At 38.2% G+C, this 26,966-nt stretch overlaps 4 protein-coding genes across 5 annotated transcripts; all 4 read left to right on the forward strand.

The window, feature by feature from the left end:
* The first annotated feature begins 556 nt into the window (after positions 1–556).
* Positions 557–3,899, forward strand: LOC133722575 (vacuolar cation/proton exchanger 3-like). The gene is made up of 12 exons (XM_062149455.1): positions 557–946; positions 1,243–1,310; positions 1,440–1,468; positions 1,569–1,765; positions 1,880–2,092; positions 2,202–2,330; positions 2,424–2,540; positions 2,833–2,886; positions 3,011–3,127; positions 3,229–3,319; positions 3,412–3,477; positions 3,559–3,899. The coding sequence occupies exons 1-11, from the start codon at positions 683–685 to the stop codon at positions 3,471–3,473; spliced, it is 1,341 nt and encodes a 446-aa protein (XP_062005439.1). The 5' UTR covers positions 557–682; the 3' UTR covers positions 3,474–3,477; positions 3,559–3,899.
* A 3,003-nt stretch (positions 3,900–6,902) lies between these two features.
* LOC133723367 (probable envelope ADP,ATP carrier protein, chloroplastic) lies at positions 6,903–11,251 on the forward strand. The gene is made up of 10 exons (XM_062150184.1): positions 6,903–7,374; positions 7,914–7,970; positions 8,305–8,367; positions 8,476–8,532; positions 8,613–8,696; positions 8,792–8,860; positions 8,939–9,051; positions 9,137–9,306; positions 9,882–9,960; positions 10,714–11,251. Exons 1-10 carry the CDS (start codon positions 7,015–7,017, stop codon positions 10,823–10,825), a joined length of 1,164 nt encoding a protein of 387 aa, XP_062006168.1. The 5' UTR covers positions 6,903–7,014; the 3' UTR covers positions 10,826–11,251.
* Positions 11,252–11,476: 225 nt separating this feature from the next.
* On the forward strand, positions 11,477–15,566 carry LOC133721093 (protein root UVB sensitive 5). Its single transcript, XM_062147618.1, has 15 exons — positions 11,477–11,750; positions 11,864–11,929; positions 12,077–12,228; positions 12,398–12,498; positions 12,585–12,643; positions 12,901–12,947; positions 13,028–13,106; positions 13,202–13,274; positions 13,460–13,549; positions 13,701–13,760; positions 13,879–13,992; positions 14,105–14,165; positions 14,252–14,370; positions 14,841–14,933; positions 15,016–15,566. Exons 1-15 carry the CDS (start codon positions 11,581–11,583, stop codon positions 15,244–15,246), a joined length of 1,515 nt encoding a protein of 504 aa, XP_062003602.1. The 5' UTR covers positions 11,477–11,580; the 3' UTR covers positions 15,247–15,566.
* Positions 15,567–18,318: 2,752 nt separating this feature from the next.
* LOC133721510 (E3 ubiquitin-protein ligase AIRP2) lies at positions 18,319–20,979 on the forward strand. Of its 2 annotated transcripts, none has more exons than XM_062148143.1 (5): positions 18,319–18,624; positions 19,352–19,502; positions 19,651–19,717; positions 19,810–20,041; positions 20,492–20,698. In XM_062148143.1, coding segments are annotated over exons 1-5 (516 nt in total). In that variant the 5' UTR covers positions 18,319–18,559; the 3' UTR covers positions 20,493–20,698. The 2 variants fall into 2 exon arrangements, with proteins under 2 accessions (XP_062004127.1, XP_062004126.1); XM_062148142.1 differs by having other exon boundaries at positions 18,320–18,624; positions 20,525–20,979.
* Positions 20,980–26,966: the final 5,987 nt, after the last annotated feature.

The following is a 26,966-nucleotide window of genomic DNA, read 5'->3' on the forward strand; positions in this document are numbered from 1 at the left end:
AGGTTAATTAACACTTCAAATCTCAACAACTAAAAACATATAACAACTAATCCACGAGTCAAACTCAAAGTTTTTTATTTAGAAAAAAAAATCTAATATAAGTATATCAAATGAAATTAACCAATATACATCGTAAACATTCTGTGCGCGCCCCCATTGAAAAATTTCAATTGTAATTGATTAAGGCCTTTTTTTTCCCTTCAAAAATCTTACCCTAGACATCCTAAACCCTAGACTGTGTGCCCCCACTGGAAACTGTCAATTGTATTTAATTAATTTTTTTTTTTCCCTTGAAGAAATCTTACCTGATTTTATCCATAAGTTTTTAAGATTTTCCTTTATTGTTTCCTACCAAAACCCATATTTGTTTGGTAACATTTTTCAGGTTGGTTTTGGCTATAATGTGGCTTAATAAATCTGCAAAATCCCGAAAGAAAAAAGTAAAAAAAAAAAAAAAAAAAAGAAACTTCGAGGAAGGTGCACTCACTGAGTCACTGACTTGCCAGTCTAAAATACCTCTCCCTATTTAAACTGTATTGCCCTCCCCAATTCTACATCTCATTCAGAGCATTATAGCTGCATACAGGTCCTAGTACTATATAATCTATATTAATATCCCTGCTTGTCTTCTTCTATTTGTTCTGTAAACCTTTCCTTTGTCCTAATCTGTTGTTGCACTGACATGGCTTCAAACCAAGAACCATGGCTGTTGGAAAATGGCAACCCCAAAGGCCTAACTAAGGAGCACCGGAAGAGGTCCGCTCACAACAGGTCCTCCTCTTCACTGAGGAAGAAGTCTGATCGTACGCTTATCTCGAAAATTCAATGTTCACTTCTTAGACAATTCCTGGCCAATCTCCAGGAGGTTATTTTGGGTACCAAACTCTCGGTTCTATTCCCGGCCATCCCGGCAGCCATTTTGGCGGACTCTTTTGGCTTTGGAAGAGTGAGTACTTGCCCTAATTAATCCTTAATCGCTAGGGTTCCAATTGAGCAGTGGCCTCACGACTATAACATCAGTTTACATGTTATGTTATCAGGTTCCAATCACATGGGCCTTATTTTCCGACAACGGAAAATGTGTTGGAGTGTAAATTTAACTGTAATTTTATTTAAGGATAACACTTTAAGAAAATTATAATTTTCAAAATTGAAAAGGAAACTAATTAATTGCATGCGTTTTGATTCATTTTCTATGACCTTGATTATAAATTGCTGATTATATTTACCTAATTAATACAGCCTTGGGTCTTCGCGCTGAGCCTCATTGGACTAATGCCACTAGCAGAACGTGTTAGTTTTCTCACAGAGTAAGTGCAATTTGAGTTCATTAGTTGACTAATTTTTAATTGCCATTAATAACATGCATTTAACATTGAATGCAAATGTGTAATATATATTTTGATTATTTTTTCCTTTTCCTATTTCCGTAATTGCAGACAGATTGCTTTTTTCACCGGTCCAACAGGTAATTAACCCTGATTTTTCATGTATGGCGAACGATTAACTGATCAGTACTGTAATTTTTTTTTTTTCTAATTTATTGATTTGGTTAATTAAATTTACAGTGGGAGGGCTTCTTAACGCGACATGTGGCAACGCCACCGAGCTGATTATAGCTATCTTTGCTCTGAGCCAACACAAAATCACAGTAGTGAAGTACTCCCTTCTGGGATCGATACTCTCCAACCTTCTGTTGGTCCTCGGCACCTCCCTCTTCTGCGGTGGTATTGCCAACCTCAGAAGGGAACAAAAATATGACAGAGTAAGTAGCTAGTCGTCTTATGAGGTTATACTTATCACGATTCACGAGTAGTGCTAGCTGTTTATTCTGTCAATACTCATCTGATGTTTGGATAAATAACTCTTAATTACGCAGAGACAAGCTGATGTGAACTCATTGATGCTGCTGCTGGCGCTGCTGTGTCACTTGCTGCCACTGCTCTTCACGTTCGCCGCAGGGGAGTCCGTGGCTACCGCAGACCCCACGCTTCATCTGTCGAGAGCTAGCAGCATTGTCATGCTGATTGCTTACGCTGCCTACATTGTCTTCCAGCTCTGGACTCACCGCGAGTTATTTGAAGCTCAGGAGGTAATTTAATAAATTAATTAGTTAATTAATAGATCAATTCCAGTTGTGTTTGTATCGTGTCATTTTGTGTTATTGATTATTACTAATTTATGATGGTGTTCATGGTTAGGAATCGGATGATGATGATGTTGCCGAGGAAGAAGCGGCTGTGATTGGATTCTGGAGTGGTTTTGTGTGGTTGGTGGGAATGACTGGAATCATAGCTTTGTTGTCTGAGTATATAGTGGGAACAATTGAGGTAATAAAGCAGACCTGACCTGATTATTTGAACTTATATAGATTCATTGATCTTGATTATCATATAATGACCAAGTAATTTGCTGATGAACAGGAAGCATCCGATTCTTGGGGGTTGTCTGTGAGCTTCATCAGCATAATCCTTCTACCTATTGTTGGAAATGCAGCAGAACATGCAGGAGCTGTCATTTTTGCTTTCAAGAACAAGCTGGTAAGTAAAATATACATGTCTCACATTATTTTAATTCTCCATATATTCTTTGTTTTTGTGAACATACGTTTTACTAATTGATGAGGGATTCCTTATATAATCGGGCATTCCGTTAACATTGTGAACCATATTTTTAAATGAACATTTATTCATAGGTTCAGATTTTATTCTTGATTGCATCTACGATGTAGTCTATAATTGTAATTTATGTAGCACTTTTCTGTAATTTCAGTAGATTTCATAATCGAAATATGCCGTGTTACTACTTCATATTTTCTTTTCAAAATCGCAGGATATAACTCTTGGTGTTGCATTGGGTTCTGCAACTCAAATTGCCATGTTTGTGGTAAGGAAATTGGATTAATGTACAATTAATTCCACTTTATATTGCAGTATTTCTCCTATTCTTTTTATTTATTTAAAAAAAAAAAACCAGTTAACGAAATTTGATTTATAATACGAATGTGCAGGTTCCATTTTGTGTCATTGTAGCTTGGATTATGGGTATTAACATGGATCTCAATTTCAGTCTCCTTGAGACTGGCTCTCTAGCTTTATCAATCCTAGCCACAGCCTTCACATTGCAGGTACTTAAGATTAACCTCTGATTAACACTAAACAATACAAAATTGGGATATAAAGTTTGCCAATATCATGAGTCTTTTTAATTTTCTTTATTCATATATAGGATGGTACTTCTCACTACCTGAAAGGACTGATTCTTCTGCTGTGCTACATTATTATTGGAGCCTGTTTTTTTGTATCTCAATCTCCACTTAGTAAGTACTTACAACTTCAATTCTTTGCTGGCTAATATATTAATGCAAGCAACAATTGATACATTATCTAAACCTACTTCTTTCCCATGTAGATGGACCAAACAGTGTCAATCTGAGACTTAAAACTACAGCTGGAGCAGTCTTTGGAGCTTAAGAAAGTAAGTTCATGTCTACATTATCTATCTAGCAACTTAACTCGTTAAGTTAATACACAAATTAAGCAATTGATTTCGATGCAGATTTTGGCCTTTTGGGGTGATCAATTACAGCAACATCGAATCGTCAACATGCATTTGCTATTCTTTAATTTTGATTGTCCTCTATTGCCTGCCGGAAAGCGAATTACTTCATACTTGAGAACTGAGATACCTTACAATTTGGTATTCTGGAAGCTTGATGACGACAGGCCACACCATACAGCATTTGTCATGTGTAGTCTATGTAGGATATCAGATTGTTTTTTTCATCTGGCTTTTTATCTATGTATCTTATTCTCTTTGCTTTTTGTAATGCAATGAATAAATGGAAATGTGTTGTTGGTGTGGGTTTGCATTCAATCAAATTAAAGTTTGCCAGTATTCATCAGGTGTTTATGAAATTTTAATTTTTCCTCAATGTTGCCTAATTATGTGGCTTAGATAATTCTCCATTTGGTAAGCGTGAGATCTTAAGCTCAACTCAAGGATGAATTTTTTCTTTTAAATAAGTTGTTGTGTAACAAAAAAAAAAAAGGAATGAAATTTATACTCTCCATTTTACAATCCACACTTCATATTTCATTTTTTAGTATAAGATGTTTTACAATTTACACTACAAACAAATAAAACTTAAGATAATTAAAAAGAAAACATGGAATGAAGATCGCAAAACAATCAAAAATAAAATTTTCTTTATGTTTATTTATATGTTGTCAATTCTTAAAATATGAGTATACACAACTATACAAGTGCAATGGTGTTCTCTCGGTTTCTTGGTGTTCCAAAAGACCCATTTATGACATTTCATATGTAAACACTCTAGAAAGACTCTTAAGTTTTAAGAAAAGATTGAAGAGAGGAAACTTATTAGATTTAACCCTACGTTGGATGATTTGAAGAGAAGAGTTGGACAGTTTGCGAAACATTGTATCTAATGTATCATTAAGATTTTTTTTTTTTCGAGGTAAAGATGAAATTGTATTAATGATTTATACGATTACAATCGTACTGTAGGGCATCAAGAACACACTCTGGAGCTTGAACAAACCAATCCATATGAATGTCAGAATCAAAATCAAATCCTGCTAGCCTATGAGCAACATGATTAGCAGTCCTATAAGTATGATGAACACCTATGGAAAGCAAATCACCTAGCAAATCTTTAATTTCTTCAACAATGATTCCCAAAGTAGAGAAGTCAGGATCCTCAGCTGTCACTGCCTTCACAGCCTCTAAACAATCACTCATTAGAGCAACATTAGATACACCAAGTTCCTGAATAAGCTCCAGCCCAGATTTAATAGCAAGGAGCTCAACATGGTAAGCAGAGGACACATTAGCCACTCTATAAGCAAAGCCTGCAATGAACTCACTCTTCTCATTACGCAGAACACCTCCAATGCCTCCATGTTGTAGTGAAGAAACATAAGCACCATCAACATTCAAGCACAATAAACCACTCATAGGAGGGGACCAAAATACTCTAGCTTTCGTCCGCCTATCAGTTACCAAAGTCATACCCCTATTAGCCTGAAGGAACTCTTCATACCAAGCCATAGTACAAGCAACAATTGTAGAAGCATTTTTAGCCTTATCATTCCACGATTTATCATTCCTATTCTTCCAAAGACCCCATAAAAGCATCAACAGCTTAGAAAAATTTTCAGAGGAAAGAGTAGAGACCTGTTCAAGTAACCATTCCTTAAAAATAAAAGAATGAGTAATAGGAACCTGAATAGAAAAAGGAGGAGCAGTAAGGATTTCCTGCGCAGTAGGGCACCCACATAACACATGTCCAACACTCTCAAACTGGTGATGGCAAAGCAGACAACCCATATCACCAGTATAGCCCTTCTTGCTCAAACTCTCCCTAGTTGGTAACACATTATGACAAGCTCGCCAAATACATATAGAGACCTTCCTAGGTACCTTAGATTTCCAAAGTGACTTCCAAAGAATACTGAAAGGATCGCCATGAGAGGAGGAAGCAAAGGCATCCCCCATCACCACATCCCGAGCTACATAGTAGGCAGTTTTAGTAGAAAACTTACCTTTCTTCCCAAGTTTCCAACTCAAACGATCTCGTCTATTTCTATAACTGAGAGGAACACACAAGATAGCATCAACAACTTCTTGAGAAAATAGACGTTGCAGAATATCAACCCTCCAACTTTTGGAATCCATATCAATCAAGGAAGAGACTAACTCAATGGTACAAGCAGTCGGTTTGCAGAGTTGATGATAAGAAACATTTGGGATCCACTGATCACTCCAAACATTAATAGAGGAGCCATTGCCAACCTGCCAAAATAATCCAGCTTGAAGGACAGTTCTAGCTTCCATAATGCTTCTCCATGCATACGAAGGAGAATCCCCCATATCCGCATCCAGAAAAGAACCATCCGGAAAATACCGAGCCTTGAGCAAACGAGACAACAAGGAATTAGGATTAGTGATTAACCTCCATCCCTGTTTAGCAAGCAAAGATAAGTTATGAGCATGCAGATTCTTGAAACCTAAGCCTCCCTCACTTTTAGATAGGCACATCCTATCCCATGACCGCCAGTGAATTTTGCAATTAGCATCTGAACCTCCCCAAAAGAATTGAGCACAAAGTTGGTGGAGGTCATCACAAAGACCTTTAGGAAGCATATAACAACTCATGACATAAGTTGGGATAACTTGAGCCACTGCCTTAATCAGAATCTCCTTCCCTGCAGAACTCAGGATTTTTGTGCGCCAACTGATCAGCTTCTTAGTTAATCTTTCCTTAAGGTAAGAAAAAATTGCCACTTTTGATTTTCCCACATGAAGGGGAAGCCCTAGATATCTTCCATGGACCTTTATTAAAAAGAACCGGCTCCTCCTTAAATATAAATCCATATATTAGCCGCAATATAGTGTTTGGTTCAATAATTTTATTAACCATATTTTCTATTATGCTTTATGTTCAATAAATAGTAGTATAATGAGATTTTTCTACGAAATATAAAAAAGTTGTCGAAATAAAAATGAACAACATCGTGTAAAACACTAACAACATCTTGAAGTTTAAGATAGCAAACGCGCAAAATTTAAAAACACATGAATTTAGCCAAAAGTTGCATTATTGCAGAGTACTTTTGTGAGAGTGATCCATGATATCAAATTGATATAATGCTACAAATTTGCAAATTCAGAAAGCCATCATGAAGAAAATTGTATTCGGCATTTTGTACTAAAAAAATAAATAATTGTATTGCGGGCCCTAAATTATTTTGGTACAATATTCCCTAGGGATCAGCTCCAACCACCAACCCTGAGATCCAAAACAGCCCAATAAAGAAAACAAATTTGGGCCCAGACCAAAACCCCTTTCTGACAAGTGGATGGTGAATTCTTACCCGCCTATACGCAGACTAGAGAGTCGGAATTCTCTTCTCTCTGCAACTACCTAACCTCCCTCCCTTATCTTCTTCTTCTTCTTCTTCTTCCTCACTCCCTCAATTCCCAAATTCCATGACCGAAGACCACCCCATTCTCTCATGGCGCCCCATCCCAGCCCTAACCCTAACCGCCTCCCACTCTCACTCTCACTCCCTTGACCACGACCCCCTCTGGAAGACCGCGCACCTCACTTACGGCGTCTCCACCGCCGCCGGCACTGGAATTCGCTGTAAATTCGCATGCCTCTCCGTGGCGGAGAAGCGCGAGCAACACAAGGAGTTCGCGCCTTCGGCCGCTCAGCTCCTGAAGCATCCGCTGGCCATAATCGCTTGCGTCCCCAAGGACGTCGCGCTGTTCTGCGCCGGAGCTGTTGCCGGTGCGGCGGCTAAGACTGTCACGGCGCCGCTCGACCGCATCAAGATTCTTATGCAGGTGTTTATGGCTTTGATTTTTGTCACATTTTGGTTGTAGCTTTATGGTTTTGCATGCGACGTCGTATAGTGGAAAATGTGGCACGTTTTGGGTTTGTTTACTGTGGAAATGCAGATTGCATGTTAGAAATGTCTGATTTCCAGGTATCCGAGAACGTATTGGTTTTGAAATTCAGTGTATAATTAAACTAATAAGTCTTTGGCTTTCTAAATTAGCTTTACTAGAGAATTTTTAGATAGACATAGGTATATTAGCTAATTTCATATTCTCTGACCAACATTACTCGAGAACTCTTAAGAAAAAGTTATTTCCGGCTGTTTTCTTCTGGTACAAGGAATGCAGTGGTTTTCGATTCTGGAATAAAAGTGCAATATTTTGATTAAGCCAATTGGCTTAATTGTGTTTTTCTATTTTGATGTGCAAAATTTATACATGTTATAGGGAAATAGCGTTCTGCATTATTGTTTTCACTTTTTCCAACAATGTAGTAGCTCAATTTGAATGGTTCAGTGCTCTAAAATAGGTTGAAATGTTTGCAGACTCATGGGGTGCGAGTTGGGCAAGCAAGTGCTAAGAAGGCTATTGGTTTTGTTGAGGTATGTTATGGTTTGTCCTTCCCATACTAAGCTCTTCCAAGTTTTTTTAAGGGCATGAACTATGCGCATTTGTCTTACACTCATAATCTCATATGGGCTGTGACGCAGAGGTTGCAGACCTGAAATGTGGACACAATGCCAGCTAAGAAGTGAACTATTCAGTATACATTGCTGCTTAGTTTCTCTTATTCTGGTTTATGGTCTACTTACGCTCTAGTTATGTAGATTTAAAGAAATTTCAGACAGATGCATAATTTATTGTTTTGTAAGGTTGTGTTTATCTTCATCAGCTATGACCATCTCCTCATGCTTAATGCTGATGTATACAATTCAGGCCGTAGCAATGATAGGGAAGGAAGAAGGGCTTAAAGGGTACTGGAAAGGCAACCTTCCTCAGGTTTGTGTGCTCATTAAATTTCTTATTTGGTGTTGCATCAAAATTTTACTTTCCGAGGCTATGAGTTTTCTTGAATTGCATTTTAATTGAAAGTTCTTTTTTGGTTAGGTGATACGGATTATCCCTTATAGTGCTGTTCAGCTTTTTGCTTATGAAGCTTACAAGGTAATTCTGAATCCAAATCTAAGTAAACCTTGTGCAAATTCCATTATACAGAACTAAATATCTACATTTGGAATTTATAGAAATTCTTTACTGGAAAAGATGGTGAGCTCTCTCTTCTTGGAAGACTAGCAGCAGGGGCTTGTGCAGGGATGACATCCACTTTTGTGAGTAATGCTGTAGTGGATTTGTAACATTTTAAGGTCAATAGTGTTTTCCTGTAATGTTTAGCCATTTAACCGTGTACTCATCCTTCCTGTAGGTCACATATCCATTAGATGTCCTGAGGTTACGGTTAGCAGTTGAACCAGGGTGCCGAACTATGACTGAGGTATGATAGACCTGATCATTTTATTTATGACAAGCTGCCTTATCCTAGTGAAAATGAACATTGAAGTGTTCTTTCCAGATTGCCTTAAACATGCTAAGAGAGGAAGGATTTGCATCCTTCTATTATGGTCTTGGACCTTCTCTTATTGGAATAGCTCCATATATTGCTGTCAACTTTTGCGTTTTTGACTTGTGAGTCCACTCCTACCTCTTTTTGTTTTATCTTGAAAGAGCATACCGTGTATTATATTTAGTCATAGTCTGCTTTGGATGACAGGGTGAAAAAGTCTTTACCAGAGGAATTTCAAAAGAAAACTGAAGCATCTCTCTTGACGGGTTTGGTGTCAGCTTCCCTTGCCACACTCACGTGCTATCCTTTAGACACTGTGAGAAGACAAATGCAAATGAGGGGCACTCCATACAAGACGGTTTTGGATGCAATTCCAGGTAACTTTATGGTCTTAATTATATGACAGTCAGCAACTACCATATAGATGACCAGATATTATGTAAATTACTAGACATTGACAATTATAAAGTTCTAATGCAGGTTACTTCAACAATCTTATATCTCCTAAGCTGTTCTCATTTATATATTGGATCTTTATTTGGTGCTTGTCTGAATAAATGGAGCACATCCTTATGTCTTAAAGTCAATTTTTAAGTAAAACCATATTGATGCAATATAAATATTCCTAGCATTGTTTTTATATCTTCATTGAATCAACTTGATACTTTGTTTCACGCCACTGAGTTAAGGATATAAGCTTTCTCCATTGATAGTCCTCTGTCTATTTATCCCTAAATAAGGAATCATTAGGTATCATAGAGAAAATATATCATGTTCTAAGCTTTCTTAACTCATCTAGTTGCCAATAATTCTTTGTAAAGTTGCAGCTTTCAACATTAGATATAAAAATTTCCGATGTTTTGTTCTTAGCATTGGTTTGTGTTTGTTAGTAAGTTATTATTTTGGCTCCATGCTTAAAGTCCTTGTATCTAAGTTGATGTTGCTTGTGCAGGCATCGTGGCTCGTGATGGACTGATAGGCTTGTATAGGGGTTTCTTGCCTAATGCTTTGAAAACTCTACCAAACAGCAGGTTCCATGCATACCTATCTTGCTTTAGATGATCTTAGAATTTTTTATTATCTGGTCCGAAGCTGCAGCAGTTGTGAATGTCTAGCTGGGGCTTATGTGAGAGAACATTCTGGCTTTTCTCCTAATCCCTCAGTCTTGTCTCAAGTGTTTTTGCAAAACACCCATTTTTCATTTAAATTCTGCTGTGCCATAATTTCACTATTGGTAAAGCATGATTTTTAGGACCTGCTCCTTGATGGAGAGGAAAAATCTTCACCCGATTTGTTTTTTGTGATTTTCTCGGTTTTCCAAATTCAAAAAATCGTAATAAAAAATGGGGTCGAGATTTTTGAGTTCTGTAAGTTCTAGAATTGCTTAAAAATCATGAAATACCAATGAGAGGATTTCGGTAAGAAAATAAGAACATGTGATTTTGGCCAAAAACCGTATTATAGTCCCACGGTTTTGGGTGGGAAACCATGGTCTCGGATTTTTTTTTGGGAGATACTTCTGGGGTTGGAAAAGTATACGACATTATAAATGCATAGAAATCATACATCTTGTATTGTCCATTTTGTCTTTCATGGCATCTGAAAGCCAAAATAGAGAGCACCTTCTTTGTTTGCCCTGCATGTCAAATGATTTCATTCCTAACATTAGCTTTTATTTATTGTTCCCTGCTTGTGTTTATATATCATCATGGATGAAGTTCACCAGAGACATGCAAACCCTTGAAACTCCATAACCTGATGAAATCTCCCTCTTTCAAATGCAGCATTAGGCTTACCTCTTACGACATGGTCAAACGTCTAATTGTGACCAGTCAGAAGGAGTTTCAGCGAATTGTGGACGAAAATTGCAGTAAACAACAGCAGAAGGCTAGCTGAACAATCCAGCATTTGGTGCCCCCACTGTATTGAACTAAACTACACCAGCACTAGGCTCATCTTTCACCAAATTTTGTTGTCGATATATTTATTCACCACAATTCATCCTTGTATTGGTGAAAGACTGAAAATGCTTTCATACTAGCTAGAATCTAGATATCCAGAGTGAATCCCAAGGCTGTGTTTTGTAGGACAGTCATTAGTGCTAGTTAGGTTGCAATCTTTTGCGGAAGTCGTGTTTCACCGCGCTATTCAGTTGTTTATTATCATTTGTAGATGCTCTTGAATTTTGCTAGGCACTCATTGACCTGGCCTCTTTCGTTGTAATAGAACAATCCTTTTTTTTTCAGAGAGAAACAGAACAATCATTTTGGATTGATGGAAGCTGTTGGTAAAGTTACTGTCTTACTATATAGTTTTCCTGTAGTGACTGATTCTGCATACAAATGACTAGCTCAGCAAATGAAAGCGTTAAATGGTGATATTTAGAGGGTCCTCAACTTCGACTTTCCCTTGGCCGCCCTAAAGTCGCTAATAAAAAATAAAAAAAAATTAAGAAAAAAGTGGCTGATGGGACTTTTTATCTTCTACCCGCCGTGTAAAACGACGTCGTAAGGAGATGTCCGTACATTTTGGGTGGTAGAGGATTAAAACAACAGCACGAAGATAGATGAGTGAGTTCTTCGCCAACTTGAAGAAGACACGACTCACTGTCTCACTCTGACTCAAAGTTCTATTGCCAACATCTTCACTCAATGCCTTGTTGCGGTTTACAGCTATCCCTCCCCATTTATGCTTTCGATTCTTCTAGAAAGACTGCGAACTTCAGACCTTGCCACTCTCGAATCGCGTGCTCCTCCTCTTCTCAATCTGGCATTCGCAAAGATGATGATGACGACATTGAAAACCAGGTCGATAATGGAAGGTAAAGCTTCATTCTCTACTTACTGTTCTCTTTGGTTTCCCAAAGAAAAGTTTTTCAATTGTGAATGAATCGGTTTTGGTTGACACGGTGTCGTTTTGAATTGCTTCTAACAGGAACCGAGGCCAGCCTCAGCCGCATGTGGTCTTGGTAGAGAGATATGGAAATGGCACTGCTAAGAGGTCCTTGCTTACTATTTCACCAGGCTATTTTGTAGATGATGATAATCTTTATGTCATTTTTACTATTTCACCTGTCATGTTTTTACTTTTTACATTTGCTTTGAGGCTCCAAAAATGCTTAGGATTGAATTGTGGTTTCACAAGCAGGTATGTGGTAGAAGATGAACTGCAAGTACAGACATTTGTAGAGGAACCTAGTTCAAAGGCTAATACATCTCAGAGCTCGCATTTCTCCAATACTGAGTTATCGTGGCTTCCCGATATTGTTAAAGATTTTATCCTTCCTGCAGGCTTCCCAGGTGACTAGCATTAATATCATGCATTGGTCATTTATTAGTTGGTTTATTATGAAGAATAGTCTGATATGCCAGCACTTTAATTTACGGGCTAAGCGTAGATGGAGACCTAGAATACTGTCTGAGTAGTAAGTTCTAACTTTTTTTTTTTTTTTTTTTTACTTTGTTGCAGGATCAGTTTCTGATGATTATTTATTGTACATGTTGTTACAGTTCCCTACCAATGTTACCGCATGGATTTGTCACACTTTAGTCACCTCAAGTCTACTAAAGGTTAGTAGAGACTGTCTTCAGGGTATTATCTGCCGTTTTTGCAAATATGGTTTTGGTTTTGCTTAATAATCATGCATTACTTGCAGGCTGTTGGTGTTGGCTCTTTCTCTGGCAGTACTGCTGCTGCTTCGGCTGCTGCCATCAGGTGAATATACGATTCTCTTCTTGCTGGATGTTTAATGTTATGGCATCATGCATGGCAGTGTCATTTTTTCTTTTTTTGTAACTACTAGGACCAATGCCTAATATTCATTCTACACCTCACCATCTGATACTCAAAACTGAGGATATCATTTTCTTTCAACTTGGTTTTATAAGGCGAAGTTCGTATCTGTAAAGCAACATTTATATCTCAATCCTTTTCATTGGACTGAACTGTAGGTTATGAGATTGTTTCTGCAGATGGGTTTCGAAAGATGGAATAGGAGCTGTTGGACGCTTATTTATCGGTCTGTCAAGCATAAAGAGAGCTAACTAAATACAAGGTTATGTGCTCTACTTTATCAGTGACTGTTGCTCTCTTTTTCAGGTGGGCGATTTGGGAATCTTTTTGATGATGATCCAAAGCAGTGGCGCTTATATGCAGACTTCATTGGCAGTGCAGGAAGGTTTGTTTAACAGACATTCCGTTGGATACTGTGCAAAATGAAATCTGTGAAATGAAAATGACTTATTGGATTATTAATTTTTATATATCATGCAGCATTTTTGATCTTACTACACCGTTGTATCCTGCCTATTTCCTGCCATTGGCATCTCTTGGAAACCTTACCAAGGTATCCCCCTGCTATGTATTTATGTAGCACTAGCTTCTGTTATCTCTTCAGAACTAATCAAATAAGTAATTTGGTCATCATAAAATAGTAGCGCTCTTCCTTCTAGCCATATTAGTGCATGTATCATGTTTGCATCAGCAATGACCAAGGATTCCACCATTTACATGATGTGGACGTGTAAACAGGCTGTTGCTAGAGGACTAAAAGATCCTTCATTCCGTGTGATTCAAAGTCATTTTGCAATTTCGGGAAATCTGGGAGATGTAGCAGCAAAGGTAATGGAAGAGTAACTTCTACAATTAAATCACATATTTAGAGTACAATGTTTTGACTGGACTTTGTTTTCTGTTTTGTCCATTCATGAATCGTATTGACTCTTTGGAAAAGAGAATGCTGTTCTCACAAGTGATTGATCAATTGTTTCAGGAAGAAGTTTGGGAAGTAACCGCTCAGCTGCTTGGCCTTGGTTTGGGCATACTTTTTCTGGTATGCCTATTAAGTTTCTCAAGATGGCCTTACTACAGTATCTATAAAGTAATGTGCATGTACCAGTGACTAACTTCTTCCTTTGATATGTTGAAATAATCTTGAATTGTGAATGCAGGATACACCTGGCCTTGTAAGATCATACCCAATTCTGGTAGCTACATGGATGGCCATGCGGCTTCTGCACCTCTGGTTACGCTATCAATCTCTATCAGTTCTCCAATTTAACTCGGTAATACTGTTGGATCTCTCATTTTAGTTGTTCTATGCTTAAAGATGCACTGAGTAATGGGAAGGGCCTAATTCATTTTCAAACTGTTCTTTCCCTTTTACTTTGCTTGCAGATAAATCTTAAGCGTGCTTGTATATTGGTAAAATCGCACGTATTACACTCTATCGTTCCTGGTAAGGATTATAATATTTCTGAAACTTTGTTTGTGAAAGTTTCTCATCACATAAGAATGACCATTATTTTTGGTAGTTTCATTTAGGTATCGTTAGTTGCAATAAGGAAGAAAACATATTATTGTGGCCAAGATTCATGACACCCCGAATTACATTTGGTGTGCCCTTGGAAGAGATGATTTTTGGGGAGAAATCTGCTCCGATGGTAATCCGTCCTTTATTGTGTTGTTTATATCCTTACATTATCGAGTCACTGAGAACATTGAAGTACTTTTCTCTCCATAATATTGGCAGAAGCACAATAAAACATCTTTCTTGACAACATTTATCTTTGAGGACCATCTATGTCACCTTATTACACGATAAGAACCTATGCTTTGCATCCTCATACATAGAGGTTTCTCTATTTGAGTCAAACTGACCCCTCTGTAAGTAAAACAAATTGAAATAGAACAATAAAAGTAATCCTTTCCAATCAACTAGCTTATTTAGGAGGTGGACGATATGGCATAATTCACCAAAGTCATGCCAATAGGCATGTATTATTAAACAGGATAGCTTGCATAGTGCATACAGGAAAAAGCATTCAGAGTATTATCTTAAAGAGTAAAATCTGGGCTTCTGCTTTAACCAGTTGTTCTTATACCCTTCTTTTATTCCCTTCTTTTCTAACAGGTTAAGGCACTTCTGAAACTATATTCAAAGGAGAAGTATATTCTTGTAGTGAACCAACAAAAAAGTGACTTTGAGGTCTTTGTGTCATTTAAGGTATGCGTTAATATTACTAGCAAGGATTTAGAGAAGTTTGTAGTCAAAGTTCAATCAACCATGATATTGAGCAAAAATGCAGGTGGGAGCTTCAAGTATGTCAGTTTTACGAAGTTTGTGGCAAGCTTATTGGTTACATGAGAACTGGAATAGCTCAAGTATTGCCCTCGAACAGCTTGCACAAAGCCGTTTGGAGATGGAGGATAGGTTTGAGGACTTCATCCAACAGTTGAATGGAGTTGGATGGGATACACTTCAAATTAACTTGAAGGTCCCCAAGCAAATTTCCCTCGATGAATTGTACCCTATTTGAGTTTCAAATATGGGTATCAGAATGCGTCTGACCTTGGAATGTTGATCTACCAATGGCACCGAGATGACATTTTAACTTTCATGCACCCTGATTCTTCCAGGTGACAATACTTCCCTAGAGCAAAGAAGTTGAGCCACGGAGGTTGTTTGGTTTTAGAGAAATTTTTGACTGGAATTCTGTTTTCTGTCAGGGTTTCGTGTTTGAGTGAAACTTTTGTGTATATAGAATCATAGAGGAGTCTATCTAATGCTTCTCCAGCTAGTTCATTCTGTTGTGAATCTCCTAAATTTTGCATTAGTATCGGGTTGCAATTTCTCTCATTTTTTTCTTCAGTCTGAGAAGCTACCTAGCAAGTAGCAACTATCCACATAGTATTATTTTATTCTTCTTATGGTGGCTTTTGCCAACTAAACTTCGTCATGATGAGCATGGTAGATGGCACAACATCTGCCCCCAGTGAAACCGTAATGGTTGATTCAAAAACTGTCCCCAATCCAGCATCTGAGATTAAAACTTTATAGAGGTTTTATTTTATTTTATTTTTCTTATAGAGGTTTTTGCCGACGATATTTCATAGGCAAAGGTGTCAGACTACGAGACAGTATCACACCACGAACTAACAATATTAATTGCTAATTTTTTTTCCCCAATTGATTGGGGGGTAGGTAATAGGGCAGCCAGTGACATCAATAGAATTAAAGAAATCACCATCCTACCATATCGTATTTTATCAACCAAAGAATGTGTTGGATCTCATTAAATAGATTCATTGTTATTGGCAAGCACTATCAATTCCATACTCTACTCGTTTGTGCTTTCTTATTCAATGAAAAGAGAAACTTTCCCCTGTTCTTGGCTCAAGTTAATTTGTCGATGCTGCAAGCAAAGCAAATGGTAGCTTCTCACTCTACGATTACCCATTTTCTGTAATCTCTCTGAGGATAGGTTGGCTTGTCATTATCATCCAACCAATGATTAAAACTTCAGTGTTCCTTACATTTGTTCCTCTACGGTCACTGTTCCTAATATGTAGTTTCAATTCTATTATGGTGCATACTAGACCTCAAAAACAACAGACATGCCCAAATGTTTTCATGTTCTTCCTTTTATGTAGCTAGACAGCCCGTCAATGTTCGACCACCACAAACAGAGAGAGAGAGAGAGAGAGAGAGAGAAAGGAGGGAGAGAGATATGGAGATAATGTTATATGAATGGATTGATACCGTTCTTTTAGGCCTGCTAGTGAGATAAAGAAGCTCACACTTCAGTTTATTTTCATTTTCAGTTGTTATATATTCAGTCTCAAACACCTTGTTTTATTTAACCTGTTTGCACTTTACTTCATCGATATCTCTTGCTCCCGCTTTTAAAATAACAAAATCACATGCAGTTGTGTACTCCATAATTTGGATCTTTGGGGATGTTGGCTAATTGTTACCCCAACGATAAGATTTTAAGTGGATCCGTCAACGGGGCCAAAGTAATATGCAGTGCAACTATTCCACAGTCTTACAACAAAGAGACGAATATGTAATGGATGTTAAATAAATGAGTTCATCGTGAAGATACAATCCATGAATGGTTTAAAAGACACTTGATATATATGACTCACTCCATTAAAAACTACTTTCTTCTCCAACCAAAATACACCAATACTTAATGATTTCCAAACAATTGTATTAGTGCACAGTTCGCTCACTATCTACATCCAATTTGCAAGCTATACATTATTGACAAAGTAATTGGTAACTTCCATTTATGAACTTCTACCCATATAAGTTCACATTTATGAATTGGGCAGGATTCGATCTTACATTCTTACATATGACAAATCTTACTCTTGTCATCAACATTTGGTCTAATCATTTTGATGCAATTTTCTCAGTGACAGACAACCATTGAGCATTTCTCACCTACTTCCCAATTTAGTCCAATCGTAATAACTTGAGATGTAAAACATGTACCTGCACTTTCTTTCTATAAAGCACTAATAAGATGGCCACTCTTTTTTGTATTTGGCATTGAATATTACTAGGCATATCTGCAGGATGGCCAAACCCGATACCTTAATTTAGTTCTACCATTCTTTGTTTCTTTGCTAAGTGAATTAAATAACTCCAAGTTGGTGGATTCTTAATCTCTAAATTTAGGAGTATAGAATATTGGAATACCCCTCTGCAAGAAACCTCTAGTAAAGTCTATACAAGAGATTCATTTGAAAACAACAATGGAGAAAAGAGCATACTTTACATCAATCAATCACCATCATTCCTTAAGGTGGAGCATTATCATCTATATATCCATGACTACGGTCTACATATTTCTAAAGCAAACCAATTTTTTCCTATTTAACCCTATGATTTTTTAACTTTTCATCATCAACTCATCATGAGCTTTTTTTTTTTTTTTTTGAGAATAACGCATCATGAGCTTAAACGTGAATAATATTGGAAAATAAAAAAGTGGCATCCTTCACTTACTCAGTAGGGCACCAAAGTGTGAAAGACTGAATGAGAACTTTTTTTTTTTTTTTTGAATAAAGACTGGATGAGAACCTATTCCTCTATAATATATTAATTTGCTCAAAATACATAATTTCTTTGCAAAAAGAGGAAAAGAGAAAAGAAAAAGAAATTAGAATGGGACAAGGTGAAGGACACGGTGGGCATGCGGCGGGGACCACACGCTTACCAATCACGACACGTCGCGCTAGAATAACCACCAACAACGGGTCCCACAGCCTAACGAGTTCAACCGAATCCTACATGAAAGCCACGCGTCCCAAAGACCGCTACCGTCATCATCCAAACCCTTCCCCCATTAAGGCCTCACTCGCCGCCTCACCTGCGGTTACACGCAGCTTCTCTGCACCCACCTCACAAAACGACGTCGCATAATCAGCACCGCAGAGAGCGGTAGAGCTAAAAAAAAAAGTAGGATCTCTCGGGGGGCGTGTGATATTATAATGATGAGAAGCATCGGGAAACGGTCACGTCATGACGGAGGGCAAATCGGTCATTTTAGGTCTAAACGAGGTATAGACAGTTACGTGTGCTCTAAGCGAAAGCCAAGTAAGCCCCACCGCTCTCTCTGAGTGTTCTAAATTCTCTCTAAGCTAAACGCTTCAGCAGTTTCAGCCCCAGAACCCCATTATATACCATCACAGATTTTTCTTCTGTCTTTCAATTCAAGGCAGAAAGAAGGGTTTAGAGTGGTCTTGGATTCTGGGTTTTGGGTATTGTGGGATTAATGATCGGGGGTTTTTGGTGGGAGAGATTATTAGCTGAAGGAGTGATTGAGGAGACAAAAAATAATGCGAAAGTCTTTTAAGGATTCGCTTAAGGCGCTTGAAGCTGATATTCAGTTTGCCAATACTCTGTAAGATTTTTTTTTTTTTTTTTTTTTTTTCCTTCATCATAGTTCATTTCTCTCGTTTGATTTACATGGATTGTCTGATTCTGTGCCATACCCAAGTTTGTTTATTTGTGGTGATTTTGATGGAAATTGGTCATCTTTGGGGAATTTGATCTGTCTAATTTTGCTTTTGGAATTTTTTAGATTTCTGTACCATTTCCTGTGCTATGCAACATTAGCTTTATAGTTTGTACATGTTGAACAACTGGGTGGTTGTGTAAATGATTCTGCTCCAAACCCACAATTCATAAGTAATTTTGAATTGTGTGCTGAATTCTATAAAGGAGTGAAAGGTTGATTTGTGCTGATAGAACAGAGTATTTGAATGGTTTGAGCTTAATTGAGTTTTCTTTCTAACTTGTTTCTGGATTTGTCGGCTGCAATTATTGGTGTTTCTACCGTGTTAGTTCTCCTTTTTCAAATTAGATAATATTTTGGTAGATTAGTTTCTATGTAAATATAGTAAATAACTAAATATAAGATAATATATCCTTATCCTGCTCTGATCTCAGCCAATGTGATAACTTTTGTTGGCCACTTGCATAACTTACAACTTTAGGTACCTAAATTTTGTTTTCATTCATCATTCATTTTGGGTTTTTCTGAAGGGGCACCAGGAGAGTTGCATCTTGCAGGTTTCATCTATTCTAACAATCTTTTCTAACTTGTGAGATGTATCTTGGTGACACAGGGCGTCTGATTATCCAAGAGAATATGATGGGGCTTGCCTCCAAATGAGATTATCATACAGCCCCGCCGCTCAATTCTTTCTGTTTCTTATTCAGTGGACTGATTGTCACCTTGCCGGTGCCTTAGGATTGCTTAGAATTCTTATATACAGGGTATATTGCATTCTGTTTTACACATATGAAATGTTAGTTTCCGCTTTAGTCAATCGATATGAACCACTCTTTGTGTTAAAGATAATTGACTCCTTGTCTCGGGTAATGAAAATGTAATTTTGATGTGATATTGTCAATTTTGTCACAGGCATATGAGGATGGGAAGACCACCATGTCAATTCATGAAAGAAAAGCTAGTTTAAAAGAGTTCTACAGTATGTGAAAGTGAAGTGAATTCTTCTGATAAGAAAACTTAAGGTTATTAATTTACTGCTTAGCAAACCTATTTTGACTATTCCAAAAACAGGTGTAATATTTCCCTCATTATTGCAACTTCAAAGGGGAATGACTGATGTAGAAGAGCGGAAACAGAAAGAAATCTGTTCCAAGTACAAGAGAAGAGATGAGACGGACAAAGGAAAGCTCTCCGAAATTGAGTTGGAGCGAGAAGAAGAATGTGGTATTTGTATGGAGATGAACGGCAAGGTCGTATTGCCCAATTGCAGTCACTCTTTGTGTATAAAGTGCTATCGGAACTGGTAAGCAACTGTTTTTATAAACCATGTTCCACCTTTTCCCAATACTTTCTCAATTAGCCAACTGGATCCAAATTTCCTCAGTGCCCTTGCACAGTTATTGATGATTAATGTGAGTTTTCACTTTCACACAAACTCATGGCCCTGATACACGATCATTTATCATGCATACATACTTAGAAGTGCAGCAACCATTATACTGTGCATACATAACGGTATTCTTGATCTTGATGAGCTGATATCATTATAAGGCTTCCTTGGATAGAAGCGCTTGTGCAAGACTACATTACAATTAAACATAAATTCTATTAAGACATAGTATGAAGCAGAAGGGAAGAGCTCTTTCGTTCTGGTGTGTAATATGACATGCACGAGGATAGTCACTGGCTTTTGTAATCTTAATCCAAGATATATTTTTGCCTGACATATCAATGGCATGATTTATATATACAGAGCTAAAAGATTGCCTTTTTGGAATTTATCTAGGCGGACACGCTCTCAGTCCTGCCCCTTCTGCCGAGACAGCCTCAAAAGAGTTGACTCATGTGAACTTTGGATCTACACTGGCAACAATGAGATTGTTGACATGTCTGCAATCTCTAGGGAGAATTTGAAAAGACTATTTATCTACATTGATAAGCTGCCTCCTCTTGTTCCAAAGCATGGGGTTGTTTCTTATGACCTTTATCGATAAAGATTTTTTATCGATAAGGATTTTTTCTGTAAATGTTGTATAGTCTTGTTAGAAGTAAGTCCTATTTAAACAGGCTGGAAACTTTTAGCTGTAGTTGACACCAGGTTGATTGTATGTAATTCTCATTCAATTCTTTTGCATCCTTCAAGCTTATATTTGAAAATTGTAAATACAATTGCTTCGACACATTCTCATTTGTATATCTACGAACTACCTATATTTGTGGTAGTTTACAGATTCTTATTTCTGTACTCGTTCTTTTCTTTAGATGTTCCTAGAGACTATCCTTATATGGCCTCGATCTGTTTAAAGAAAATCAACTGGACATGTAAAGACTGATGAATCAGATCGCATCATCAGTTCATCACCTGCCCATGGCATTCGCTGATGGTGTAATTACACCCCCTTTCGTTAGTACAACACAGTTCACTTGCACTCCAATGTTGTTCCTCATTGAGGTTTGGCTAAGACCATCGCTTGGAGGTTCATATCGATTAGAGGCAATTTCATAACCTGCTTAATGTAAATGGTATTGATCACAAATTCTTCTCAGTGATAATCCCATCATCAAATTACAGAATTTTATGACAGTTAAAAGGAGATACACCTGCAAATGGTTACATCATAGTATATGAGAGTGAGCTTCTACCTCTAAGAAAAGCACAGGCAGGTCTCCCTGGCTGTTTGCCTCGGGGAGGGTCTAAGCTCGAGCACGTTGGTAACGAAAGCAATTCTCCCTCCTTTTGAACAAGCCAACCATGCATGTCCCTCCTGCAATCTCATCTCCCCGACCTAATGTCTCACAACCTTCACACCATTCTACAGCCTTCGTAGGCCTTTACATATTTCCAAAAGCATAACATAAGAAATAACCCCCATAATAGAATAAATCACGAATCTGTCTGGTCATTTCACTCTCCTGTTGTGATATTCGTCTCTGTTTTGCAAAAGAACTAGAGGGTACAGTGGGTGGTCTTCCCAAATGAATCACACCTTGTCTAACTCAGACTTCAAGTGGTGTAATGCTATACAATTACAAGGTTAATTCCTTCCTAAATCAAAACACTCCAATAAGACTAGGAAACCATGCATTAGTATTATCATCACGAGATATAGTTTTGATTGAAGTTTGAAGTAGAGATACAGAACAATAGTAGTTTGTGAGATTAAGTTTACTTCTTTGTGTCATATACTCATATGAACAAAATAAAAAATGAGAGAAAAGAAAGCTTCATAAACTTAACCAATTGCATGTAACAGGCTATAACAGTGTAGAAACTTTCATCTAGTTGAATCTGAATGTAGAGACTTTTTTCACTTTTAATACAGGTCTGAAGATTTCAAATTACATGCAATCAGATTTTAAAACAAGATCGACTGGCATTCTTGTCAATCTTAACAGCTAGCCAATTTAGAGCATATTGCATACCAATGTCAGCTAATTAAGAATATCATTGCATTTCACTCCAAAGGAAGTTGTTCTCCTCAGGAGTAAAACTAATATGGTCCAACCAATCTGAACAATCTGCTTCAGCTGCATTTTGTTGCTCATCAGTTGGGAAATTGGGATCACCTCCTCTAAAGACACTGGCCAGTATGCTCCATCCTGAAAGCCAATCGATCCTCCTTAAACATTGCTGCTTCCACATTGGCTGCAACCATTTTCCAAGGATTTATGTGGCATATCAGTGCCATCATTCACCATCCTGTTGATCACGTTTTCTTCAACAACATTTATTTATAGGACTAAATTTTGCTTACTACCTTGTACTTTCAAGGGTTCATCAGTTCAGTCCCTGCACTTCTACTTTAATCGGAAAAGTCCTTGCACTCTCTAATTTCATCAAATCGATCCAATCCGTCACCACTCCGTCAATTTTGGGGGAAAATTTTCAAATTACCCATCTGCATTCACAACACTAACGCATCGGCGGGCTGCCTAGCGATTGGTAGTTTAGGAATTTTCCCTGTGAGAAGGTCCCACGTCAGCATTTTAACAGCGAAAATTGACTAAATAGTGACGGATTGGATCGATTTGATGAAATTGGAGAGTGCAAGGATTTTTCTGATTAAATTAGAAGTGTAGGGACTAAACTGATGAACCCTTAAAAGTACAAGGTAGTAAGCAGAATTTAATCCTTTATATTACTACTCATACCATTAGGAACTAGTTCCTCCAAAAGAAAATATTCCTCCGGCAGCGGATTAAGTATTCCATGATCATTTCCAAAGGAAGGTCCCACATTCTCCTGACCTTGAAAACCAATTGCTTCAGCTTCTGATGGTAGATTATCCTCTCCAAAGCATGGCAATAACTCTTCTAGTTCAGCTGCGAATGCATCATTTTCTTTTGGTAGATTATCCTCTTCAAAGCAGGGCAATAACTCTTCTAGTTCAGCTGCGAATGCATCATTTTCTGATGGCACTGGTGCATTATAAAAATATGGTAAGCTTCGCTGCCGCTTTGCTTGTGGCTCAGGCAACTCTTCTTGCTCCCTATTCGAGCTTTCTCCATCATCACAGACGTAATTGTTTCCAAGAACCTCTTCCTCTTCACGTTGTTTTCTCTTCTTTTGGCTTTCACTTTTGGGTTCAACATTTTTTCGTAGTAGACAAAGAACATAGTCTTTCTTCTTTTGTTTTTTCTCTCTGAGTGATCGATCAAGATCCAACAACCGTGGTGCACAGAAGCTACATTCTTGTAAGAATACCTTTTCTTTAAGCCAACCACACGACCGGTCTCCAAAGATTTCACTGGCTTGCCGGAGTCGTCGCCATTCCAGGTGCCAGTTCCAACTTTCCTGCATACGCGTGAGTCGTGGAACTCATCTTCTTGTGTTGGGTGAAGAAGTAAAGGTCTTTGTTCAGCCTCAAGTTTTGGTCTTCTGGTCTTGTAGGCCTCCCATATTTCCCAAGGCTCTTGGTGACCGTATAGGTCACAGTCGAACACCACGAAGTTTCGGCCGGGAACCTTCTCTCCGTTCAACATTGCATGGCTTGAGGTAGAAGAGAACTAGTTCGTCCTCCATGGGGCAGAACCTCTCACCAGGAAGTAGATGATGACCTTGGTTGCCTCTGCTCTCCTCCATTGCGCACTCTTGCTGCATGTTTCTTGTTTTTGTTGGTCTTGGAACAAATTTTTTCTGAAAAGAATATATGAGTAGCTAGGGTTTCTATGTATCAATTTATAGAAACTGATGCCTGCGGCTTCGTATGTGTTTTGCTATAAAGAATATGAGTAAGGTTTCAGATGTCCATTTTATAGAAACAAATGACTTGGAGTTTAAGGAACCGACTTGAAAGTAGGGTTTCCTTCATGCTCATCAGTTGGATTTCCCAAATCATCTTTTATTTTCTCGATCAAACTACAAGGCCTTTTACTATAGAGTTTTTATCACTATTAGGGTCAAAACTTTCTTGCACCAAACAAAATGATAACCAACTTTCAAAAGTGATTAAAATGATACCTAAATTTTGAAAAACAAATCAACTTCATACCCAGCTTTCATAAGTGATCAAAATGATACCTAAAGTTTTAAAAACAAATCAACTTGATACCTCAGTTTATTTTTTCTAACTTCTTTGTTAAATCAAATGCAAAATCAATCCTGAAAATTGAAGTGATCGATTTGTGGTCAGAGGGCCATCAACCATCTATAACCCAATCTTCTTCTTCTATAGAATTAAAAACATCTTCCATTCAATTTCAATTTCTACCATTGATCGTAGAAACAAATAAAATTCGGATGTTTCCCAACTTTTAAAGAAACAAAGAAAAATGGGAAGAGAGAGAGAGAGAGGTAGAGATAGAAGAAGAAGATCGAGAATTAACAAAGTAAAATAAAAAATAACTGAGAAACAGTTTTTGTGTAAAATATTACTATAACCCCACAAAACAACGCACCACGCCACCACACGTGATCAATTTTAACAAAAAGTTACAAAAAATAAACCGAGATATCAAGTTGATTTGTTTTTAAAACTTTAGGTATCATATTAATCACTTATGAAAGTTGGGTAATCAAGTTGATTTGTTTTTAAAAATTTAGGTATCATTTTGATCACTTTTGAAAGTTGGGTATCATTTTGTCTGTTGCAAGAAAGTTTTGACCCTAGTGGTGATAAAAACTCTGTACTTTATTTTAGTGCTCATACTGTATTATCTTTAATAAACTTCTTACAGTACGGTTTACACCATAATATATGGGACATATTAGAATGGCGTCTCCTATATTATTTCTTCAAATAATAATGTAAAAATAATTCCTCGTATCTTTTGTATATCCAAAGTCATAACCACATTTTAATTTCTGATGCTGGTTCTGCTCCCCGATGAGGGCTTTGTTCATCTGTTTTTTTTTTTTTGTTCATTTGGTTCCCTGGACACACCACTATGACATGCATGAAATAGAATAAATGATTATAAAATCTACACAAGATAGTCCAATATCAAACAATACAACTACCTAAATGACTGAGAAGAAGAAACATATACAGGAACACGAAAAAGGCACTAGGTGGCCACTTAGACGTGTTGGGGTCTTTCTTAGCCGCCTTCGTCTGCTTGGCCTTCCCTTTGCTACTCTTATCAACGGGAGCAGCAGCCTTTCGTTTCTCAACTCTCCTGAAAAGATAATACAAATATACACATGTATCAGATAATAGTAAAACTAAAGACCTCACAAACAACAGGCAGGAAACTGGACCTGATTATTAAAGAGAGAAACTCGGAGGAAAACCTAGAGAAAACCTAGAGAGACAAGTTGTCGTCCGTGCCTGTCCGGCTGCGCCTCGGCGCTGACGATGGCTTCTGGCCTCGTCGGCGATCGTCGAGTGCGGCCGGATGGGTTGCCGGTGTGAGTGAGCGGCGATTGGGGCTGAATGGGCTCCTTATGCCATGGTTTTGGCTGGCGGCAGTGTCGACACAGGCAGAGGGTTCGCGGCAGATGGTGGAGCCTGATCGGATCCGTTCGGATCTCGCCGCATTCGCCGGGTTTGTGGCTAGGCTTCGTATCTGTGCTGGTGGTTTCTATGGTTTGATCCATTCGGATCTTGCCATAAAATCATTGGAGTTTGGATTGATCTCAGTGCTTACAGTGAAGGACGGCGAAGAGCAGGTATGAACTGGCTTCGGTGCGTGCAGTGGAGGGCGGTTTGAGGTGCTGATCGACGACGTGACTTCGCCGGAGGTCGGGATCTGCAAGCGGCGGCGTGACGGGTTTGGAAGCACGTTGGTGTTGGCTGGCCTGTCTGTGCAGCACATGTTGTGGGCCGGGCTCAATGGCTGGAGCTCTTGGGCCCTAATCCGGTGGTGGGCCTGGTCTGGGCCTGATGTATCTTGGGCCTGGGGTTTTACTCTGGGTTCAAGATGTTTTATTTTATATTTTAATTTTTTAGTTACTATTATGTTTTTTTTGCTTTGGGAACCCTAGGTTTGTATTACTCTCTAATTTTGTTAGGGAACTACGCACTTTCGTGCCTCTAGCAAATCCTCTAGAGTAGTAACGACGGAGGATTCTCGAGCCAAGGGCAAAGGGAAGCTTTTGGTTCCCGGGTCTCCTTGCCTAGTACTTGAAATTGAGTCTTTTACTATTTGCTTCTTAGTTCTCTCTAGTTGTACACCAATTGAGGTCTCTAGGCGACTAGGTTTACTTTTCAAAGAGAGGCTTTGTAGTGAGGATTTGATCTCTTGTATGTAGGCTCATTAAGTGAGCGCATGTGTTAGCAGTGAGGGTCACATGTCCTTTGTCTGGTAGCTTATACCATTTATGATTTTAGTGTAAGACAACATTCGATGTACGTGCCTTCTGGCCATGGATAATTGAATGAAATTTTCTCCTTTCCTCAAAAAAATAAAAAACAGGCAGGAAACTGAAACCTTAACAGAGATAGTCGAGCAAACAAAAGTTTAGATAGCAACCACGCTCTAAAACCCCAAACAAGTGCAAGAATTGTATGCAAAACAAGTTTCAGGTCTCATAAACCACTGCAAGTGGCCTAGTGGTTCTTGCCTAGTTGGGTGTGCTCCCCAACCTAGGTTCGAACCCCGAAGCTGTCAAAGTGGCCAAGCATTGTGCTGCAATGCACAGTTGGAGCATCTCACATGCGCCGAAGAGGTTTATCTTGGGTCTAGGAAGTCTTTGGATTCCCCTTGACAAAGTCAAAAAAAAAAAGTTTCAGGTCTCATACGTCAAAATACAGTCAAAAGTCAACACGCAGCAAATCAGAATATGA

The sequence above is a fragment of the Rosa rugosa genome, chromosome 7, assembly GCF_958449725.1.
Source record: "Rosa rugosa chromosome 7, drRosRugo1.1, whole genome shotgun sequence".
NCBI lineage: Eukaryota > Viridiplantae > Streptophyta > Magnoliopsida > Rosales > Rosaceae > Rosa > Rosa rugosa.

Coding starts and splice junctions, on each gene's coding strand:
- LOC133721510 (XM_062148142.1), top strand. CDS start 18,560: ATGCGAAAGTCTTTTAAGGATTCGCTTAAGGCGCTTGAAGCTGATATT. Junction 19,503..19,650: donor TTAGAATTCTTATATACAGG/GTATATTGCATT, acceptor ATTTTGTCACAG/GCATATGAGGATGGGAAGAC. Junction 19,718..19,809: donor TAGTTTAAAAGAGTTCTACA/GTATGTGAAAGT, acceptor TTCCAAAAACAG/GTGTAATATTTCCCTCATTA.
- LOC133721093 (XM_062147618.1), top strand. CDS start 11,581: ATGCCTTGTTGCGGTTTACAGCTATCCCTCCCCATTTATGCTTTCGAT. Junction 13,761..13,878: donor GTTTGGGCATACTTTTTCTG/GTATGCCTATTA, acceptor TTGTGAATGCAG/GATACACCTGGCCTTGTAAG. Junction 14,371..14,840: donor GGGAGAAATCTGCTCCGATG/GTAATCCGTCCT, acceptor CTTTTCTAACAG/GTTAAGGCACTTCTGAAACT.
- LOC133723367 (XM_062150184.1), top strand. CDS start 7,015: ATGACCGAAGACCACCCCATTCTCTCATGGCGCCCCATCCCAGCCCTA. Junction 7,375..7,913: donor GCATCAAGATTCTTATGCAG/GTGTTTATGGCT, acceptor AAATGTTTGCAG/ACTCATGGGGTGCGAGTTGG. Junction 8,697..8,791: donor CAGGGATGACATCCACTTTT/GTGAGTAATGCT, acceptor TCCTTCCTGTAG/GTCACATATCCATTAGATGT.
- LOC133722575 (XM_062149455.1), top strand. CDS start 683: ATGGCTTCAAACCAAGAACCATGGCTGTTGGAAAATGGCAACCCCAAA. Junction 1,311..1,439: donor CGTGTTAGTTTTCTCACAGA/GTAAGTGCAATT, acceptor CCGTAATTGCAG/ACAGATTGCTTTTTTCACCG. Junction 3,128..3,228: donor CCACAGCCTTCACATTGCAG/GTACTTAAGATT, acceptor ATTCATATATAG/GATGGTACTTCTCACTACCT.